General features: G+C 39.5%; 1 protein-coding gene across 5 annotated transcripts; it reads left to right on the top strand.

Moving 5' to 3' along the window:
• Nucleotides 1-699: 699 nt before the first annotated feature.
• Nucleotides 700-18964, top strand: lnx2b (ligand of numb-protein X 2b). 5 transcript variants are annotated; one of them, XM_053235503.1, is made up of 10 exons: nt 700-958; nt 6247-6794; nt 10458-10648; nt 11435-11628; nt 13323-13715; nt 14230-14364; nt 16021-16195; nt 16931-17174; nt 17414-17572; nt 17970-18964. In XM_053235503.1, exons 2-10 carry the CDS (start codon nt 6400-6402, stop codon nt 18103-18105), a joined length of 2022 nt encoding a protein of 673 aa, XP_053091478.1. In that variant the 5' UTR covers nt 700-958; nt 6247-6399; the 3' UTR covers nt 18106-18964. The 5 variants fall into 5 exon arrangements, with proteins under 5 accessions (XP_053091478.1, XP_026773713.1, XP_026773710.1 ...); XM_026917912.3 differs by having other exon boundaries at nt 701-891; nt 11432-11628; XM_026917909.3 differs by having other exon boundaries at nt 701-958; nt 11432-11628.
• The last annotated feature ends 603 nt before the right edge of the window (nt 18965-19567 follow it).

Genomic DNA, 19567 nt, shown 5'->3' with positions numbered 1-19567 from the left:
AAAAAAAAAAAAAAGAACATCCAAAGCATGTCATTTTTTTCTGCTTCCAAATTTTTGGGGTCAACTTCCTGTTTGATGTTGATCACGCCCCCTTATATGATGTGACGTGAGTAAAGTCATGTTATTTCTATCACGCTCGTCCACTGCAAGGACGTAACATGGGTTTTTACTTTCAGTTATCAGTCCAAACAAACAAATAAATAAATACTGCTAATTTAGACTGTTCCGGTGTTCTTTATGTCTCAATATACCCGAATACACCCTATTCAAAAATGCAAACAAACTACAATTAGCCTTTTCTTTTTAAAGTGGAAAACACAGACTATGAATTTGTGATTTAACATACCAGCAACAAAGTCTTGCAGTAAACTATTAAAGAAATGCTTTTTCTCTTTTTCACAAAAAAGTCTGTACTCTTAAAAACTATAGACGAACCATGTTTGTTACCTAAAACTTGTGTGTGCGGTTCTTTACCTATTTAGTTGACGCCACACTTAAACTGAACCACAAAGAACTTTCCACAAGATGTAAACATTTACAGAGGGAAATGAATCTTCTGGCATTAAAAAATTCTAACAGAACTTTAATATAAACAAACAAACAAACAAAAAAACCGCTTAAAGAACGAGTTATTAAATAATTTTAAGGAACCCAAAATGGTGTATTCGGTTCTCACGCGCTGCAGGCTAGCGTCACGGCACACCTGGCTCTACCTGCGCACACTTCCTGTCCAAACGTCACTGCCTGCTGGTTTGTTTTCGAAACTGCGTCGTCAACGGAATAAAACTACCTGCAGGAATATCCAGTGGAGTGCTTATGGCTAACGGAGGTTATATCACTTCGATGACAGGACAGTCTTTTCGTTAGGGTACTTTGTCTCAGCTAAAACAGGTGATTTTCCTCCATATCAGCTTCCAAGTTCTTTGTTTTATTAGCCACTTCCGGAAAAGCCTCTCAGGTAAGGCGAGTTTCGGTCTTTGTATATCGCCGAACAGGCAAGCGATATATTTCCGCTTCTTCACGCTAACAACAGGTAGCCTATAGTACTTCCATACCCCCATATTAGAAACACCTTTAATGGCGTATGTTGGTTTTTCGGTTTAACTAATTAAGAATAGCTTGGTTTGGGTTTAATGACACCAAGGTGACGTTTCGGTCAGTGCTGGCCAAGTTACACAATGTGCCTTTTTAAGGTCATTAACGTGCTTGCTGTATCTATGAAGAAATTTAAATACCAAATTACCTTTTAACTCGAATATGTTGGTTATTTTGAGCCCTTCTATTTCATTTTGCTTCTTTAAAGTTTAGCCTGTTGTTGTCACACTTGCACACTGATTGTCTGAGCTGACTGCTAAATGATTTATAGCGCCATACTCAGGTGTCAGGTCAATGGCCTGCAGAATTGTGGCCTCATCTCTTCCCGTACACGTGTATCCATCGTTTAAGGCGTTTGTGTAAAGCCTGTGGGATTTACCAAGTAATATATCGAGTAGAAATATTCTTCTCAACCTTCTTTATTGCCTTCTACTTGGCAAGTGTAATGTGTTTTGTTGTGAGTTGGCTGCCTTGCCCAACAGTAGTCTGTCATTATTGGGAATCTATAGACAGTTGACAGCTCACTTATTCTGACCATCTACACACAGAAGTGTGGGCTGGAAAGGACACATTAAGAACACAATGTTTGTATTTGTATTCATATTTTAATATGTTTATTTAATATGTTGTTCAGAAAGCTTCAGTTGGTGAAATGTGCGCCAAGCCAGTGATAGTGTTCGGCAGTGGCTTACATGAGACTTACAGCCTCCTTGTCTCTCTCTTTTTTCCTCTCCCACCATCATGCGCTTGCTCATAAGAAAGACAGAATTTCTGCCTGAATTATAATTACAGAAGCAGTACGGACTGCTATGGAGCCGCTCATTTATTTATGTAAGGTAGTGGTGGAGTGAGTGATTCATGGTCTTCCAGACAGATTGAGAAAAGCTTTTCAAACCGGGCACTCTCATTTACTTTGATTTACAATTTTCTCTATAGGTGGTGGACAGCAGCATTGTTGAGTTATTAGGCTGTACCTCCTCCCTTCAAAATTGGAAAGCTGCTTGATATTGACTGATGCTCAGAGAGCGGACAATATCCATTGTCCATTGTTCCTGCCAGGCTTGCAGGGCAGACCCATGGGCAATTCGGGGGCAAAAGCCTGGTCGGGGATCCTCTCTGCCACTTTTCTGTCTATATAACATCAGTAATATGACAGACTGGTAGTTGGATAATTGCACAAATTTTTTGACTGGACCGCTCATTCAGGATTTCACCACAGTTAAAGCAAGACGAGTACACTTTTTTTTTTTTTTTTTTTTGAAATCCAGTTCACAATTCACAGTTAATTGAGTTGCATGGGTATGCTGGAAGAAGCTTCTTGTTTTAGCTGTATGGTTTGTGTAAAATGGTTAGTGGCTTCACTGTTCATATTGTCGTATGAAGCAGTTGAAATTGTTTTTACAAATGGAATGGCAATCAGTATCCCTTAAAGATTTCTTAATATATATAGATGTCTTGGGATGGTATCAAGTGAATTGTCACATATTTAGCTGGTGATAAAAGACAAACATACCCCATTAGCCATGCTGAGGTTAATGAATGGTTTGTTAAATGGGCCCTATATTATTGTAGTTCTAAAACCACACTCTGTGAACACTGCCTAAGGGGCATATATTAAAGATATTTTAGACGATTTATTTTGCATCCATAGCTGTGTGGAAAATCATACCACTAACCCCTTCCTTTAGATTTATAGTATATTCATGCTTTGCTTTGCTCAGATCAATGTGCAATTAGGTTCCCACTTTTACAGTACCAATATTCATGTACACTCTTATTGATTAGCATTGTTGAGTTGTTGGGTTCTAGGGTTAAACAGTGGTCATGCTTGAGAGCCATAGCTTTATAAGCTGTGGTTATTAGAGAGGGGACACTGAACCAAGCTTAGGTTTTCCCAAGAGCCTTTATGGTGTCTATGGACAGTTCTTGGTTTCATAACTCGTTAACTGTTTATCACTCAGAAATAAGAGACAGATTGATAGAAACAGAAGGATCTACCCTTTAAAACACACTCTTTACACTTGATGATATATCTCAGTTTTGCTTCACACTAGAGAGGGAATAAAGCTTTGGTATTTCACAGCTGTGTTGAGGACATTAACAGATTAGCAAAACTTTCAGGAAAAAGAGGCTCATTCATTTACCACAAAAAGTGCAGAAGGCTTTATTTTCACTATCCTTATGTATTTCAAACATGTCTAAAATACTTTATTTGGTTATTTTTGCAAAAGATGGCAAATTGAATATGCCACTATGTCACTCAAAACGCAGTCAGGCAATGCATAAAGCCAAGAGGCTTCAGCTGGTTACATGCAGGAGAGACACACATAGTGCTCAAGAAGAGCGAAGTAGATAAATTGGATATTTCTTTGACTTATTAAGTAGTCAGACTGGCCCTGAGCAAAAAAGGACAAGGCATGCAATATGTCTGTATTACACTATTATATAAAAAGAATAACACTTGCAATAAGTGATATTTTGAGCTCAGATGTTCAGGGACTTTCTATAATTTTGTACACATTGTACAGACATGGATAAACACCATGGTTAAAATGTTTTTTTTAAGTAGTACAGTTATTTTTAATATTTTGTGATGCTTGTCCTGGAGAGAATAAAAACAGTAAGTCTCTTTCTGCAATGTCTTAGAAGTTTGGAGAATCTAGTCCACACTTTAAGCTCCTTCATATTCTTAAGTTTGTCCATATGGATTTCCCTCTTCAATTCAGACCACAGGTTTTCAGTAGATGTTTAAAATCTGGAGATGGTCATTGCAAAACATTTATTTTGTGTTTCTTTAGGAATTTCTGTGCTGATTTGGAAGTAGGTTTGTCTCATCATCTTGTTTAAAGCTTTATCTATGGCCGAGTCTGAACCTCCTGCCATTAGGTTTTGGACTGAAATCCCCTGGTACTTAGTATTTATGATACCATTCGTCTTCATAAGAACCCCTGAACCACAAGCCACTAAACAACCCCAAGGCATCAATCATCAGTTTTACTTGTTTACAGTCCCTGTTTGTCACTAAATGTGCTGAAGAAGTGCAAGGCCAAAAAAAAATTGATTTTGGTCTCATCTGATCACAGCATTTGTTATAGTCTATTTTAGGATTAGCATTAGCCAATGGCTAGCTATTAATGCTAACAAAGCTACAGTTTACAACAAAGTTACATAGCTAACCAAGCTAAACAAGGTTTTGACATGTGGTTTAGTTTTGTTGAACACTTACCTTGTGCTTGTGACACCTGTGGACACCTGACCATCACACCTGTATGTGGATCTTCCCAAAATTGTTGCCAAAAAGTTGGAAGCACACAACTGTATAGGTGTTTGTATGCTGTAGCATTACATTTTCCCTTCACTAGAACTAAGAAGTCCAAACCTGTTCCAGCATGACAATGCCCCTGTGCACAAAGCCAGCTCCACGAGGACATGGTTTGCCAAGGTCAGAGTGGAAGAAGTCGAGTGGCTTGCACAGAGCACTGACCTCAAGCCCACTGAACACCTTTGGGTTGAATTGTAATGCTGACTGTGCCCCAGGCCTTCTCGTCCGACATCAGTGCCCGACCACACTAATGCTCTTGTGGCTGAACGAGCGAATTCCCACAGCGACACTCTAAAATCTAGTGTAAAGCCTTCCCAGGCTAATAGGGGAACTAAATCTGAAATGGGATGTTCAACAAGCACATATGGGTGTGATTGGTCAGGTGTCCACATACTTTGGCCATATAGTGTACCTTGTACTAAATTCATCATATTACTATTTTAGCTATGTACCATATCATAGCTAGCTAGGTTACCTAATGTTAAGCAGGCTAATGTGTTGGAAGAGCTAGTTTGAGATGAAGCTAATTGATGCTGTCTGTGATGTTTGCTCAAAAAGCCTATTGCCTTAGCTGCTTTCTATACTTATTTGATGATTTGCCTTAAAAGGTATCTGTTCACGTCTATTAGAAATCATTCCAGTCTTTGTATAGCTTTGCTGATTGTGGTTCATCTTCATTATAATAAATGCTTCAGATATTGCATGTGAGAAAACTGTCACCTGTATTGTAATGGGAAGGGTAGGTTTGCTGTTGTCCTGTTAAAATAAAGCTGGATTTGTCATTCAGTAACTACATGCGTTCAGTCACTGACCTCCGGCAAAAAGAGTATTTTATAGTTACCACTACAGTTGTCAAATTGTAGTGCTACTGCAATAGCCCTTAAATGTATATTGAAATCCAGCCGATTTATCATCAGCCTGTCTACCTGTGCATGTTTATTACTAGGGTCGCTTCTGTTTTTGGAAAGGAAGCATTTGAATAAGATTTGTGACATTTGAATAAGATTTACCACCTTGCAATGGCATAGTCTCATTTTGTCTATTGTTTTAGTGACAGCTTGTAAGGGAATATGTGCATACAAATACTACATGGTGGAGTGGGTTGTGCCCAAAAGTAATGCTAGTGCATGGGCCAGTCATGTTGATCTCCTACTACTGCCTCTTGGAATGCTTTTCCTACGCTTGTGCGATATCAGCACATGAACTCCCCCTTCTCCCGACAAACACACACACACACACACACACACACAACTTGACCCCTCCTCCTGTGTGTATGGCAAGACACTAAACACCACTCTCCACTCAGCTTCAGTCTAGCTAGTCACACGGTTCTCTCTGGCTGCATGATTTTGTGTACATACAGGTTTTAGTTTCAGGCTCGAGGCATTCACCATAGTTGAATTTGAATCCCTCTTTTGCATGGAGTGGAGTCTGACATCATTTGCTGTGAGGTGGGTGGAAAACCTGAATAACATTTACTACCTCAAATGCATAGAGGAAATTATTTGTTTGTTTACAGTGGAATGGAATGAAAACGCTAAATGAGATTTGTCATGTTGATACATTTCAGGTGCAGTTTGGGTATGAGTTTGACCATCATTTTTTTTGTGTGTGTGTGGAATTATGACCTTCAGAAATTAGCAAGTGAACTGTGACATGCAACCAAGCTGTGATTCCTGAGGAAACTTGTGCTGAGGATACAGCTGCCCCTTTTTCTCTGCATATTGTTGCTGTTAAGTGGATTTGTGTCATTTCCTGTCCAGCCAGGCGGGAGCCAAAAAAAAGAACCTCCACTAGCCACACTTTTCCTTTGTTCTCTTTTTCAACAGAAATGTAAGATGAGGAGACAAAGAGAGCGGACATCTCTTCCATCTCTGGACTGAACACTCGTCTCGACAGATTTTGCACCTCACAAGACTCAGATAGAGAGTGGAGATTTGAGGACAAGTCTCCAATCTAGAGCGAGTAGAGCTCGCAGGACCATGGCAGAGCAGAAGGCACTGGCATCGCCGGGTACCTTGACCTGGGCACGGGTGTGCAAAGAGTGTGGGCAGTGCCATGAGAGCCAAGATAGTCACGTTTATGAGTACCAGGATGAGGTGGATGATGAGCTCGTGTGTCACATATGTCTACAGCCACTGCTCCAGCCTGTGGACACGCCATGTGGGCACACATACTGCCTGCAGTGCCTGAGTAGCTTCTTGCGGGAACAGGACTTCTGCCCCGTGGACCGGCAGCGAGTGGCATTACAACAGTGCCGGTCTGCCAGCCTGCTGGTACGCAACCTGCTCGATAAGCTCACCGTGCTGTGCCCTTTCCACAACGAGTGCCAGCAGAGCATGCAGCGCTGCGAGCTACAGCCTCATCTGCACAACAGGTCAGTGTATGAGGTACACTGTGCACCATATTGTAAAAAAATATCTTTGTAATATATGAACATGATAATCAACTTTACAGTGGCAGTGAAAAATTATTTACTGATCATTTTAGCTCAGGACTACATGTAATTTGTCATTTGCATACATACTTGCTATATTTCCAAATGTAATGGCTTTATGCACACAAAATTTGCGGCACAAGTATTGAACTAAATTAAAAGATCTGCAAACAAAATATTACCACACAATTACCACTAAAAAATTAGGATAGGGATAAAAAATTAGCCACATTACGTCAGGATACCAGTGATGTCATGCTTGTGTTTGTGTTTGATATCATGCTTGTGTTTATTGACATTAATAAAGAGTATTTCTTCCATTTCACTGCCTCTACCAGCATACTTGAAATCTAACTCCCCAAGCCCAATGTCCAGTCGAAAGTGGACATTACAGTTTAACAGAAATATGAATATTTCTACTGTATAATTAGCTACTGTTTTTCGTTTGTGCAATCAGTTGTGGACATACTGGTTGTCATCCTGTTAGTTTATGTAGCATTTTCAAGTCAAAACTCCTGTAACTAGCCATGACAGCTGGTTAGACGGCTGATATGCATATATCTGATGGATCATATTCATTCATCTTCAACCAGAACTTTATCCTAGTCAGGGTTGTGGTGGATCCGGAGCCTATCCCAGGAACACTAGGCACAAGGCTTTTGCTATCAGTCATCAGCTAAAATGTTATTATATAAGCTGTTTAGCTTTACACTACCTGAAGTACTACCTAAATATATGGAATGAAGACACCTGTATGACCACAAAATTTGTTGCTTCTACATATGCTTCCACAAACAAGACAGTAGTATTCATAAAACAGAAGGTGTTCATGTTTAAGTTAACAGTGCTTATGCAATGTAATTTTATAGGCAGTTGTAGCATAGCAATATCTGCTACTAAGCATAAGGTCTCGACTGATCCACTATTTTGGATGACATATATTGGCCATTGAGTAGGCATGGCTAAGGGTCAGTGGACTCATTGCTTTATATTGTAGTAGTCTATCCATTTATTCTTATTCCATCCATCTGTGAAAAAAAAATGTGCCGAAGGTTAAAAGGAAAAAAATGATTCTGGTCAGGGTTGCAGGCAAACTGAAGCCTATCCCAGGAACACTGGGCGTGAGGTGTGAATATACCCTGAACAGGATGCGAGTCCATTGTAGGGCACCTTGCACATACACTCGCACAATCACACCAGGGGAAATTTAGAATCACCAACCCACCTACTAGTATGTTTTTGGTAGGTGGGTGGAACGTACCAAACCAGGAGGAAACCCACACAGACATAGGGAGAACATGCAAAATTCTACACAGACAGTAACCTGAGCTCAGGCCACCCTAAAAGCAAGAAATGTATCATCTGAATTTGTTTAAACTTATGAACAGAGAAAGGATAGTAAAATTTCCACCACATCTTTTCGAATTGCTGCTAATGCTATGCAATAGTGCAGCAGAGCACAATCTGAGGAAAGCACAAACTGCCCTCACAGATGCCCAAGACTGGTTAGTGTTGCTCTGCTTGACAGGGGAGACGGTTATACTATCTATCCCACACATAGAGCAGGACCAGTTTTGTTCTTTTGAACTCCCAACCTGGGATGGCACTGACGAGATTCGAACTCTTGATCTTCCAATGATAGAGCGAACACTTTTCTGTGCATAACATTTATGGAAGGAGTCTGGGGTTGTTGGCACGTTGTAACAGTCAGTAAGATTTCTGCCACTGGAGTCTTCAGGGCAGAGGACTTTGTGCTTTCTGGTTTTTCTGTAACAATACAAGTGTTTTTTGGTGGATGATAAACTGTTGTTGTCACGAATGTCTACAGCCTCTGCTCCAGCCTGTGGACATGCCATGTGGACACACATACTGGCTGCAGTGCTTTTTTTCATGAGCAGGTTTTTTTTTTTTTTGTCTTATTAACTTCAAGACTGAGAAAAAGACATGCTGGTAAAAGCACAACTGCTTATAGGGTCTATAACATAAGTGGTAAGAGCTAATTACAACATTAATTGCATATTCAGAGGTGTCATTATTTAATTAATAAAAATAATCTTTGGCAAATCGCTGTGGTATATTATTATTATTATTATTATTATTATTATTATTTTACTTGTACTTTTTAGAAATAATTGACTCCCTGACTTCATGTAGCTCTTGGATTGATTCACTATTCAGTCAAAGGCTAAGAAGTGGTGCTTCACTTTTCTTCACCATCTTTTAGCTTTTGGTTCTGAAATGGGCATTTAAAGAAGCAATACACATGTGATGACCTCACAGAAGGTCTTAAGATATTGCTGTTTGGAAATGATATACTCAACTTTCATAATAAGTCAACATTTTAGTTAAATGTTAGCATCCTATTTCTATGGTCAGATATATGGTTAAATGTGGGCAGTTCTACTGCCTACTAGGACAGAAGTGGATCAGATTGCTGGTCATTCATTACACTATTTAGAAGCAGGGTGAAAACTGGTTGTTCTGTATTTCTATTTCGTGCAGTATATTAACACAGTGGTTTACATTTTTTAGTATTTCCCCCTGAAAAAATAGATGAAAATTATGCTCAGGCATCTCTGGAATGTAGCTTATCTCAGTATGGTGGTTGCAGAGATTTGCTTAACTGGAAAACTGAATACAACATAATATAACAGATATGATTAATTTGAGAGATTTGATTTTACATTAATTATGTGCCTCTCAAGTCATGCAATTAATTAGGAACCACATGATCAACCACAATAAAATATCTGAGGGTCTAACAGTTTGTTTTAGGTCAGACATGGGCTTTATTTGTTGCAACCATTCAAAAATCTCCTTATATCAAACATTTGCACTAAACAAGGCATTTCCCATTTTGTGAGATCATGTGCATTATATCTGGAATATCATTGGAAGCAGTCACTTTCTTGGGCCCCAGCATTGGCTTGGCCTCCTAATTATCATCTGGCCTGTCATCTGTGATGTAATGTTAAGGTCTAAAGGTTGTTTGGAGGGTAATTTATGTGGGCTGGACAGGCTCAGTGTAAACACACAGCGAGCAGGGAGGGTTTCAGGAAGGGGGAGGAGGAGGACATTTACTCGGTCAGACCTGATCCTGATCTAGTCTGACCTGTCAGCTCTGTCTTCCTGCAGTGGAGCAGAATAGCCATTCATTTCCCTATTTCTTTCTCTCTCTTACTATGTGCCAGATAAGCCCAAGTCATCTTCTTAATTCAACCACCAGAGAAACAAGACCTGTTAAGACAAACACTGACATGCACTTGCAAGTTATCATGTAGCACTGAAAGAATTAATGTACATTAATTTCACCACTCCCATTTGACACTTGTATTTAAGACATTTAAAAGACATGGCAGGATTAATGTTGGTAATTTTAATTACGGCTACTGCCATCCCATAATGAATGTTTTGTAGGTTAATTACCAACACAACACTGAGTAATGAACCATGCTTGCTAATGAAGCATGCTTGATTTTCCTTTCCTCCAATTCCCCTGTCTAGATTTCTGTGCTCTGTGTTCTGTCTTTCTCACAGTGTCTCTCTGTCCGTCTTATCTTTTTTTCTCATTTTGTTGGTTCTCCTTCACTTCCTCCTTTCCAGATGCCCTGCATTCAGGCGGCTCAGGGAAGAGGCTGAGAAGAGGAAGAGACCCTCCTGGAATGAGATGAAGGGAAGCAAGACAGAGGAAGAATCTGACACCAAATCCAACCCAACACCCACACGTACAACTATTTCTCGTGGACCCCCAGAGCCTGGCATGGTCAATCCTGCCTTTGAAGAGGCAGAGGATGGTAAAGCCATCTGCATTCTGTTATTCTTTCCCAAACCAAAACCCAGATATGTGTAACAGGTCTTTCACATATTAAACAGAATCTTGGAATTGATTAGGAATCCTGGATGAATGGTTGTGTATAATTTAAGACCTTGTTACCAATTTTTAGTTGTCATAGCTTTGAATGATATGTGTGTATTTGCATAATTACAGAAAATAGTGTAAGTGGATATCATTGGTATTGTTGGGAATCAACGTGTTTAAGTAACACCTTGTCAGTTTGTGTCAGTTAAGAGAAGAAAAGTGTGAAGGGCCTACAGAAGCCAGTGAAAAGAGGAGGAAATGGATTTGCAGCTGTGTTGACTCTTGGGTAGAAAACAAAACAGTTGGTGTGTTTAATGAGGCAATTCCTTGTGTTGGAGGAAAGTTTGGGATTACTGGGAAATCTCAGTGATATCATACTGCTGAAGCAGTCATCATATTATCACTGTCTGCTGTCTGAGTACATGTCTACACCATGTCATTCACTGCATCATTCATCTCTGCTAGGAGTCATGGATACACAAAAACATAAAATAGAATCACCTGGCAACCAAATGATTATTTTAGACATAACATTGTCACCCTTGTCTATTTTGTAAGTGAGTCACTCTTCTGAGTCATTCTTCTATCCTCAGATGTCATCCGGCCAAACAGCTGAGTGATCAATTCAATTTAGACATTAAATTTTTGCGTAAGTGCATCAAGGTGTTCTATTTGAAAGTGTAAAAATGGTTATAATATTTTATGTCCTCTCTCCTAGGAGCTCCCCTCAGGTCCAGTCTCCTTGCAGAAGCAAACATTGTTGAGCTGTTTCGTGAGGAACCAGGTGAAGATTTGGGTTTGCGCATAGTCGGAGGGAAGGACACACCTTTGGGGAATATTGTCATTCAGGAGATTGTGCGTGACTCCGCGGCTGCCCGTGATGCCAAACTCGCCCCAGGGGATCACATTCTAGAGGTGAGACACATTAGATCTCATTGCGTGTCTGTTTAGACGAGATCAGGTTTAGCTCCCTGCAGGACTCCTCTGTGCCGTAACAATATCAATTCTTTTCTTCCTTACCTGTTGTCACACCCAGTGTACACAGTGAGTTAGCATTCCAGCCAGGTGCTTGGATAAAGGACATTTGATTGTATTTTCTGAATGTTGTGAAATTTTCTGTAGTTGGCAGTGAATTTGCCATGCAAGCAGTGGTCTCTGTTTATTTAACACAGCCATCCTAATGTATAGCAGTAGATCACAAGAGAATGAACCTACAAAGTTACACAAGTCTCTCCCCTCTCCTCTGTATGTATGGGTGAAGTGTATTGGTCCACATGGAGATTAAGCTGTGGGCCGTACTGCTGTTAATCTGTTGAATAATAGGATAAACTCTCTGCTGATATTCAGCAGGAAAATATTTTCCATACTTCTTTGAAAAATGCTTTCTGTTCAGAGGTTAATGTTCATAGTTGCTTATCATAAGCTTAGTTAACCAATGACTTGTTAAATGGAAAAAACTGTTTTGGCTTAGTCTTGACATTGCTTGGTTATACATCATAATTTATTAAATTTTATGAATTGAGACATAATGGAAGTGGTGAATTTTTTTTTTTTTTTTTTTTTTTTTTTTTTTGCACCAACACACAAGTTTAGAAATTTAATGATTATGTGTTTAAGATGCATCAGGTTCAGGTGCACAAAGTTTTAACCTTTGAACTTGTTATGTTTTGGCTTGGTTAAATTTTGCAGCTTTGCCCAGTAAAATGTACTTCACTTGGATTAATTATTAATTTTAAAGATAGTAGCATTGTGTTTCAGCACTTTTTTTTAGGATATTGGGGTTATTCATTTAGTGGAGCATTGTTTTTCTTCTGCCATTTTGTTCTTTTCTGCCCACAATTTTGTTCCTTTCTTTCCACAAACCAGACCTCTGCTAGGATTTCTGCCCCTGGCAGTCGTGGACTGCAGTGCCATAGAAAACCTAACCAACATGACTGGCCTTGCATACAGTCAGGCTGTTCCAGGCAGAATGAATGAATGCCTTTTGCTCATCCTCGCCCCTCATAGTCCAATCAGATATGTTGGAAATCTGAACAAGTCCTTTTTTCCCCATCAGGCTCCCTGAAAATCAGCTGTGACCCAAGTGGTGCACTTTGACTTGGATCTGATGGAGGCAGTGAAGAATAGATTTATCATTTCTTGAAATACTAGCTCTCGTCACCCAGGATCAATGAATCACCTTTCAAGTAGGGATTTTTAAAACCTGTGCTGGAATCCTTACTTTGATATATACTCATAAATAAGAACATTGTTTTAAGATCACCAAGATCACATTTTATTTTGAAGAAGTTACTGGATGCTGAGGTCACTTCCCAAAAAATTCCCCACAGAGTGGATCATATTACAACTGTTTTCACTTGGGGCAAGTTCCAACTGACTGTTACATTTCTGCCTTTGGCCGAGAAATTCATGGAATTAATACTACTGTGTTATGCATACTTTTGGGAGGGCAAAAAGCACTGGTATTAGAATATCTTATTAATGCAAAAATGAAGTTTTGGTATTATAACCATAAACTATGTTGTCTTTGTGCCTTCTGAAGTCCGGCCTGCTGTGTAAAGGTGCCTTTAATTAATCACATATTGTGATTTTGTTTTTTGTTTTTGCAGGCGAATGATGTGAGCCTTGCCTCTGTCCCTCACGCTCAAGCCATCGCTGTGCTGCGGCGGCCATGTTCTGTTCTCAGGCTTACAGTTATGCAAGAGAAGGGCTTCAAGCCGAGGCCTGAGCACCATTTGCATCTTTCTAACTCTCCTATGGTTCAACCTTCACACAATCCGGGCACGGTGATCCAGGTGGCGCTGGTGAAACGCGAGCGCTCCGAGCCCCTCGGCATCAAGCTTATCCGAAAGTCAGATGAACCGGGTGTCTTCATCTTAGACCTGTTGCCTGGAGGCCTGGCTGCCAAAGACGGCAAACTGCGCAACAATGACAAAGTGCTGGCCATCAACGGCCATGATTTGAGACATGGTACACCAGAGAGCGCCGCTCAGATCATCCAGGTACTGTGAGGAAGGAGCTATGCCCTAAAGCCCTTAAAGGTTCTCAAGTACCCACTGCACTGCACATTTTAGTGTGTTGACAGCTCCTAACACAACTCATTTAGCTAATCAGCTAATGAACAGCCCTTTCTGAGTTGAAGTGGGTGTGTTAGAGCAGAAAAAACACTAACATGTACAGGCCTTGGGTACACCAGCTACACAGCTACATAGCTACACAGCTGTTGAATAAATAGGGAATTAAGATAAAGTATGCGTTCCACAACATGAGAATGAAAGGCCACAATTTGAAACGTGCTAATAATGGTAATAATCATTGGTTAAAGAAGGACTCACATTTTAAATCAAGTAATGGTGTGTGAAAATACTGTGAAAAACAGCTGACCCTTTTTAGCTAATCTGTTTGTGTTTGTGATCTTGTGTTTTTCTTCATCAGCACTTGACAGTACATTGAGTAATTTGGGTGTTTCTCTTTAAGTAAAATGGCATGCTTTATTTGGTTGTTGTGCATGACCAGGCAAGTGAAGTACGAGTGAATTTTGTGGTGATGAGGCAGCCAGAGTCCACTGAAGAGGGAAGTGAGCTGCAGAGCAGAGGAGCCAGGAGAGGTGCTGAGAACCAGTATTTCAGACGACGCTCCACATTCATGAAGGTAAACTTTACTTGTGTTAGTGTTTAATAATGCTGTGATCAGTATTACCTGATTAGCTGTTAGCCAGTAGCTGCTTTTCCATTGTAGAGCCAAATTGTTGCTGTTGTAAATGATGCTGGTGTGTCTGTGAAAATATTATTTGACAATGATAAGAAATCTTAACATGGGCTTGAAAATAACACTGCATGTTGCTGGAAATAGTACTGTACATTCAGCCATCTTCTGGTATATTAAAGCTGTTAATTTAAAGCTGTTAAAGCAATTAAAGCTATTAAAGCTGTGCACTCATTTGGTTAAGAAGCACACAAATAAATAATCTCCACATATGAGCTTGATAGATATGCTTAAAAACATAATGTGAAGCTACAATACAGTTTTTACACGGACCTTTTAGTTATAGGTTGGACAAAAACTAATATCTTTTGAAATGTTTAATAATGTATTGTTATAGCAGACTATAAGCTGAGCTCTGAGATCTAGTCCATTGCAGATCAGTGTAAGGGACTGAATCATCTCTGAACTCTGAGCACCTCACAATCAGAATAATGAGTCAGTGACTATATTTATGTATTTATTTATGTTTACTTTGTTTTTTTGACTTTTTTGGTTTTAATTTTCACTCTTAAATTAACATCCACATTTATAGCTTCATGGTTCTAAATGATGGAAAGGAGTGTTCCTCGGCATGCTCCACTAAATTGCCACACTGTATATAGTAGACTGTTCATACTATAGCATTTACCAGCCAAGCTGAGCACCCATGCTTATGTGGAATTTCTGTCAGAACCCCTTCGGTTTCTCTTCTTTATTAGAAACATTCAGCCCTACAGTGGAAAAGAGGCTATTTTTCCAGCTTGAGGCTGAGAAACCAAGCTCTGGTCATGTGGTCTAGTCAGCTTATACTTTAAAGTCCAGTGCTACCATGTGGTTGTGTGTGTATGTTTCTCATCTCTCTCCATTAAAGCACTCTTCACACTGCCTTCTGTCACACCTTGCTTCCGTGTCACTTCCTCACTGGCTTTGGAGGTGAAAGCTAGAGGCAGCAGATGCAGGCTGGTGAGGGTGAGATTAAAGCAGCTAGTCTCTATCTTTGGACCTTGCTCGTGATCAAAAGGCCTAGGGTGCTGCTTTCTCTCTCCCTTTCTGCTGGTTAGTTTGTGGCCTGGGATCAAAGCTGGTGACAGTTAGCTTTCACCTGCGGAGTTGAAGCCTTTACTCTTGTTGGGAGGGAGGGTCCCCTGCTGGGTAGGAAAAGGCCCCCCGCACCCCTTCTGGAGTTCCCCAGACACTGGGAGAAGATAGTGGAAGCTGTGGCTTTTGCCACTAGTCATGAGTTATGATGGCAGTGTGTCAGGCCCTTCACATTATCACTTCCCTCCATTTCTAGCTGTATCTGGAACAGAGGAGTGTTTGTTTTTACAAATGTTTTCACCACAGGACTCAGGCACGTCACTTGAGCTTTCACTTTTTTCACTCAAAGAATTTAGAGCAACTATGCTCTAAAGACAGTTACTGATTTTATCTATGGCTGCAGGAAGAGGTTTGGGTGGTTATTTAAATATAATGTAAGCAATATTGTAATCATTTCTTTACAGTAATTAAAAGCCATTTTCTTTGAGCATCCACAGGGTGTGTGTGTGTGTTTGCTGTGATTAGGATCCTCCTGGTGGATTCTCCAGTCAGGAAAAGACAGTGAGTCTGAAAAAGGAGCCACGACATTCACTGGGTATCACAATCGCTGGTGGGAGAGACGGCCGCAGTCGTCTGCCTGTGTACATTACCAGTGTGCAGCCAGTGGGCTGCCTACACAGAGATGGTACCATCAAACCAGGTTTGACACTTTGCTAGTTCTTGCTAAAGGAAATAGATGCATAAAGAGGAGAGATTACAGTGTCACAGACTTTACACTTTTGGGCTTCATGCACTTTTATTCTATTAACAATCACGGCAAGTGTGTCTACATGCACACTAATAACTGTCATCAGATTTCAGCAGTTAACAGCATACAACAATATATTTATTCGGACTTCAGAAAAAAAATCAGATAAACATGTCTTATGTTTTAGCACAGTATTCAGGTTAATAAGCAAATATACAGCAGTTATTTGATTTTTTGTTTCTACATGTGTGAAGATATAGCTTTGTGAAAAGTTTGGCCCCATCAATGAATCAAAGAAGGACAGCTCAAAGAAAGAGAGCATTGTGTGACATTTTCAACCATAAAAACTCTAAAATACGTATTTTACATTAAAACACCTTGAGAGCTGACCTGTTATCAGCCAGTAATGTGCTTTCAGTCACAAGAAATACTTAATACACTACCATCTCTATACTGGAAAGTATAAACAAATAGTTTTAATACTTTTGGCAATGTTACTCAAATACATCTGATTATGAGTGATGCATGTAGACCAGGAGTTTTCTCATTATTGGATTTATGCATGTAAATGTGTTTATTAAATTGCCAGCATTAGATTATTTTGTTAACACACACTGTAATATCTCAATCTTCATGGGCATACATAATGGTAACTGTATAAATGTGTGTTGGCTGATTCTTGCTAAGGCGATGTGTTGCTGAGCATCAATGCCGTTGACCTGACCCAGCTGACTTATAATGAAGCCGTGTCTGTGCTGAAGACACAGACAGCCCAGAGCTCTGTGACACTACGCGTCATCCGCACCATTGCAGAGGAGGAAGAGCAGGATGCAGAGGCAGCAAATCAAGAAGAAATGGACACAACGGAGAACCCCAGAGAGGACGACATCAATTGGTCCCCTCTGTGGACCCGCTGGCTGGGCCTACCCAGGTGAGTAATGGATATTGTTCAGTATGTCTATATAGGATTTATGCCATCCAGATCTTTTAAAAATGTCTCTTATAATATTAATTATACCTTTGGTCCTGTTGTCTTGACTTACTACTAGACATGTTATGCAATAAAATGCTGTGATTTTCCTTTCTGTTTGCTGTTTAGAAAGCACTGACTGTGTCAGAGTCTCTCTTTACCCAGTTATATAAACATGTTTTGTTTTTTTTATTCACAAGCCACATGCACTGGTGTCGTGACATTGTGTTGTTAAAAACCAACAACGAGAGCTGGGGCTTCAGTATTGTGGGAGGATATGAAGAAAGTCGAGGTCAGCAGCCCTTTTTCATAAAGACCATAGTGCCTGGAACTCCTGCCCACTTTGATGGTCGTCTCAAGTAAGTTTTTTTTTTTTTTTCAGAAATTATCAGAAATGCATGAGCTAGCATAATGTTGTGGTTAAATAATGCTAACATTCATTTAAATATTGGTTCCATGTCATTTTAAATTGTCTAATACTGGTTGCCTGGAGCTGTATAAGCTTGAAAACATTTATTTACTCTACTGAGGTTGCTCGCTTTGGTTAAATGGCACAGTGTCTTCAAGATTATACCACAAGTTCCTTGACACACTGTTACTGTGTTTGGGTAGTAGTAAGTAAAATCTTTAATGGAATCCAGTAATTTTAGATACATAGGTTAACAGAGATTTTAATTTCTTTTTCTAGAAATGTTTCTAGACAATCTTCTAGAAATTGCTACAATAATTATGTTTTTTCTCTGTACTTTACTGCAGGTGTGGTGATGAAATTGTGGCTGTGAATGGAGCAACTACAGTGGGCATGAACAATTCATCCCTGATTCCTATGCTGAAGCTTCAGAGGAATAAAGTCACACTTACTGTAGTATCCTGGCCTGGCAGTCTCGTATAACATCTGACTGTTCTTGCTGGTCTCTGATGTGACTTTTTGAAACAGGTTTTGGCAATTTGATATCCAATGCAAATGGATCAAATCTGGAAAGTTGGATGAGAATCACTGGTTTTAAACCAAAATAAAAGGAATATCTGGAGGTGTTTATTCCTCCTTCCCTGTGGAAGTGTGCTTATTGGAGAGACACTCTTAAGCACACTGGAAACTATTACTGCACCATCAGTTTCTAATTCAAGATTAACAACAAACACTGGTCAGACTTACTGAACATTTATTTTCCTTGACTAACAGCAATAATTTTCACCTGTGTGTGTTTTGTGATTGGGAACATGCACCAATGCTGTACTGCTTTCTGAGTGAGTGAATTTTAATTTAAAGAATGGCCAATACAAAAACTTTAGATGAGCTTGGTGATTTGTGTTAAATTACTGAATAGTGAAGCAGGGTGTGAATGTTTCTATGATACTACACAAAATGGGACCGTACCAAAGTCTTGTTAGTATTTTATGGCTGTAATTACATGTTAATTATTTTTATGTTATTGTCTTTTAGCATTTTGTGAACATATCTGGTCTTTATATTGGATAGCTGTTGCTTGGTGACATGACTGTAAAACTATGCAAGTCATGGCTATTTTGTTTCATTCATTTTAAGTATCTTGATTTAACTTGTATATGTATAGAAACCAACTGCCTTAATTGCTACAAAACCAAAAATGCCATTTTAATTTCATTTGTTCTATTTTTTTGTTTTAAATCTTAATGTATGCTGGTTTCTGCTTTCTTTGCAGCATTGTCCCCTCAGCCATAGAAAAGGGCTATCATCAAAACCATATAATAAAGGATTCAGATTTACTTTATGATTTTGTTCTAGACAGCTAGTAATCCTCAGCCACCAGTTACTTGCTTTTGATGGAAAAAGTATCTTAAATCTGAGAAGAGCATTGCCTTTCTTCCCTGTTTATATTCTGAACATTTATGCATAGTGACTATGTTTAGAAACTCTTCCTGGGCCTTTTAATGTGTTAAGAGGACTTTTCTGTGAAATCTATGTGACTGAAATTAAAAAAAAAAAAAAAAAAAAAGACATATATACACACGCACACAAACCACAATTGTATTTATAGTACAGTTGTAGACGCACACAACTTATTTAGGTGGTAGGTCTTATCCTCCCCACTGCTGACTCTATGAGGAATACAGTGTTTATGTTTTACATGGAATTATGTTTAACCATGCAAAATATCAACAGGGAATGTAGTGGAGTGTATGGTAAACAGAACAGAACTTATGGGGGAAAAAAAAGCAGGTGAGTAAAATTCTCAAGTAGTCTATCTGCAGATCATGGCAGATACGGATACATGGTGAAAGTGGAGACCCCATTTCCTTCACATGAAGCACTAGAGACCTATTTTTTGTGTGCAATGTATGTTCATAGTAAAATATGTAAAGCTTAGGTTACA

The sequence above is a fragment of the Pangasianodon hypophthalmus genome, chromosome 7 (assembly GCF_027358585.1).
Source record: "Pangasianodon hypophthalmus isolate fPanHyp1 chromosome 7, fPanHyp1.pri, whole genome shotgun sequence".
Classification (NCBI taxonomy): domain Eukaryota; kingdom Metazoa; phylum Chordata; class Actinopteri; order Siluriformes; family Pangasiidae; genus Pangasianodon; species Pangasianodon hypophthalmus.
The sequence above is the reverse complement of the archived record's forward strand: the minus strand, read 5'-3'. Positions and strand labels throughout refer to the sequence as shown.

What these genes read in the sequence shown, in the direction of transcription:
- lnx2b (XM_026917912.3), top strand. Translation starts at nt 6,400, where the DNA reads ATGGCAGAGCAGAAGGCACTGGCATCGCCGGGTACCTTGACCTGGGCA. An exon ending in CTTTGAAGAGGCAGAGGATG is followed by an intron (nt 10,649 to 11,431) that starts GTAAAGCCATCT and finishes CCTCTCTCCTAG; the next exon opens with GAGCTCCCCTCAGGTCCAGT. An exon ending in CAGGGGATCACATTCTAGAG is followed by an intron (nt 11,629 to 13,322) that starts GTGAGACACATT and finishes TTGTTTTTGCAG; the next exon opens with GCGAATGATGTGAGCCTTGC.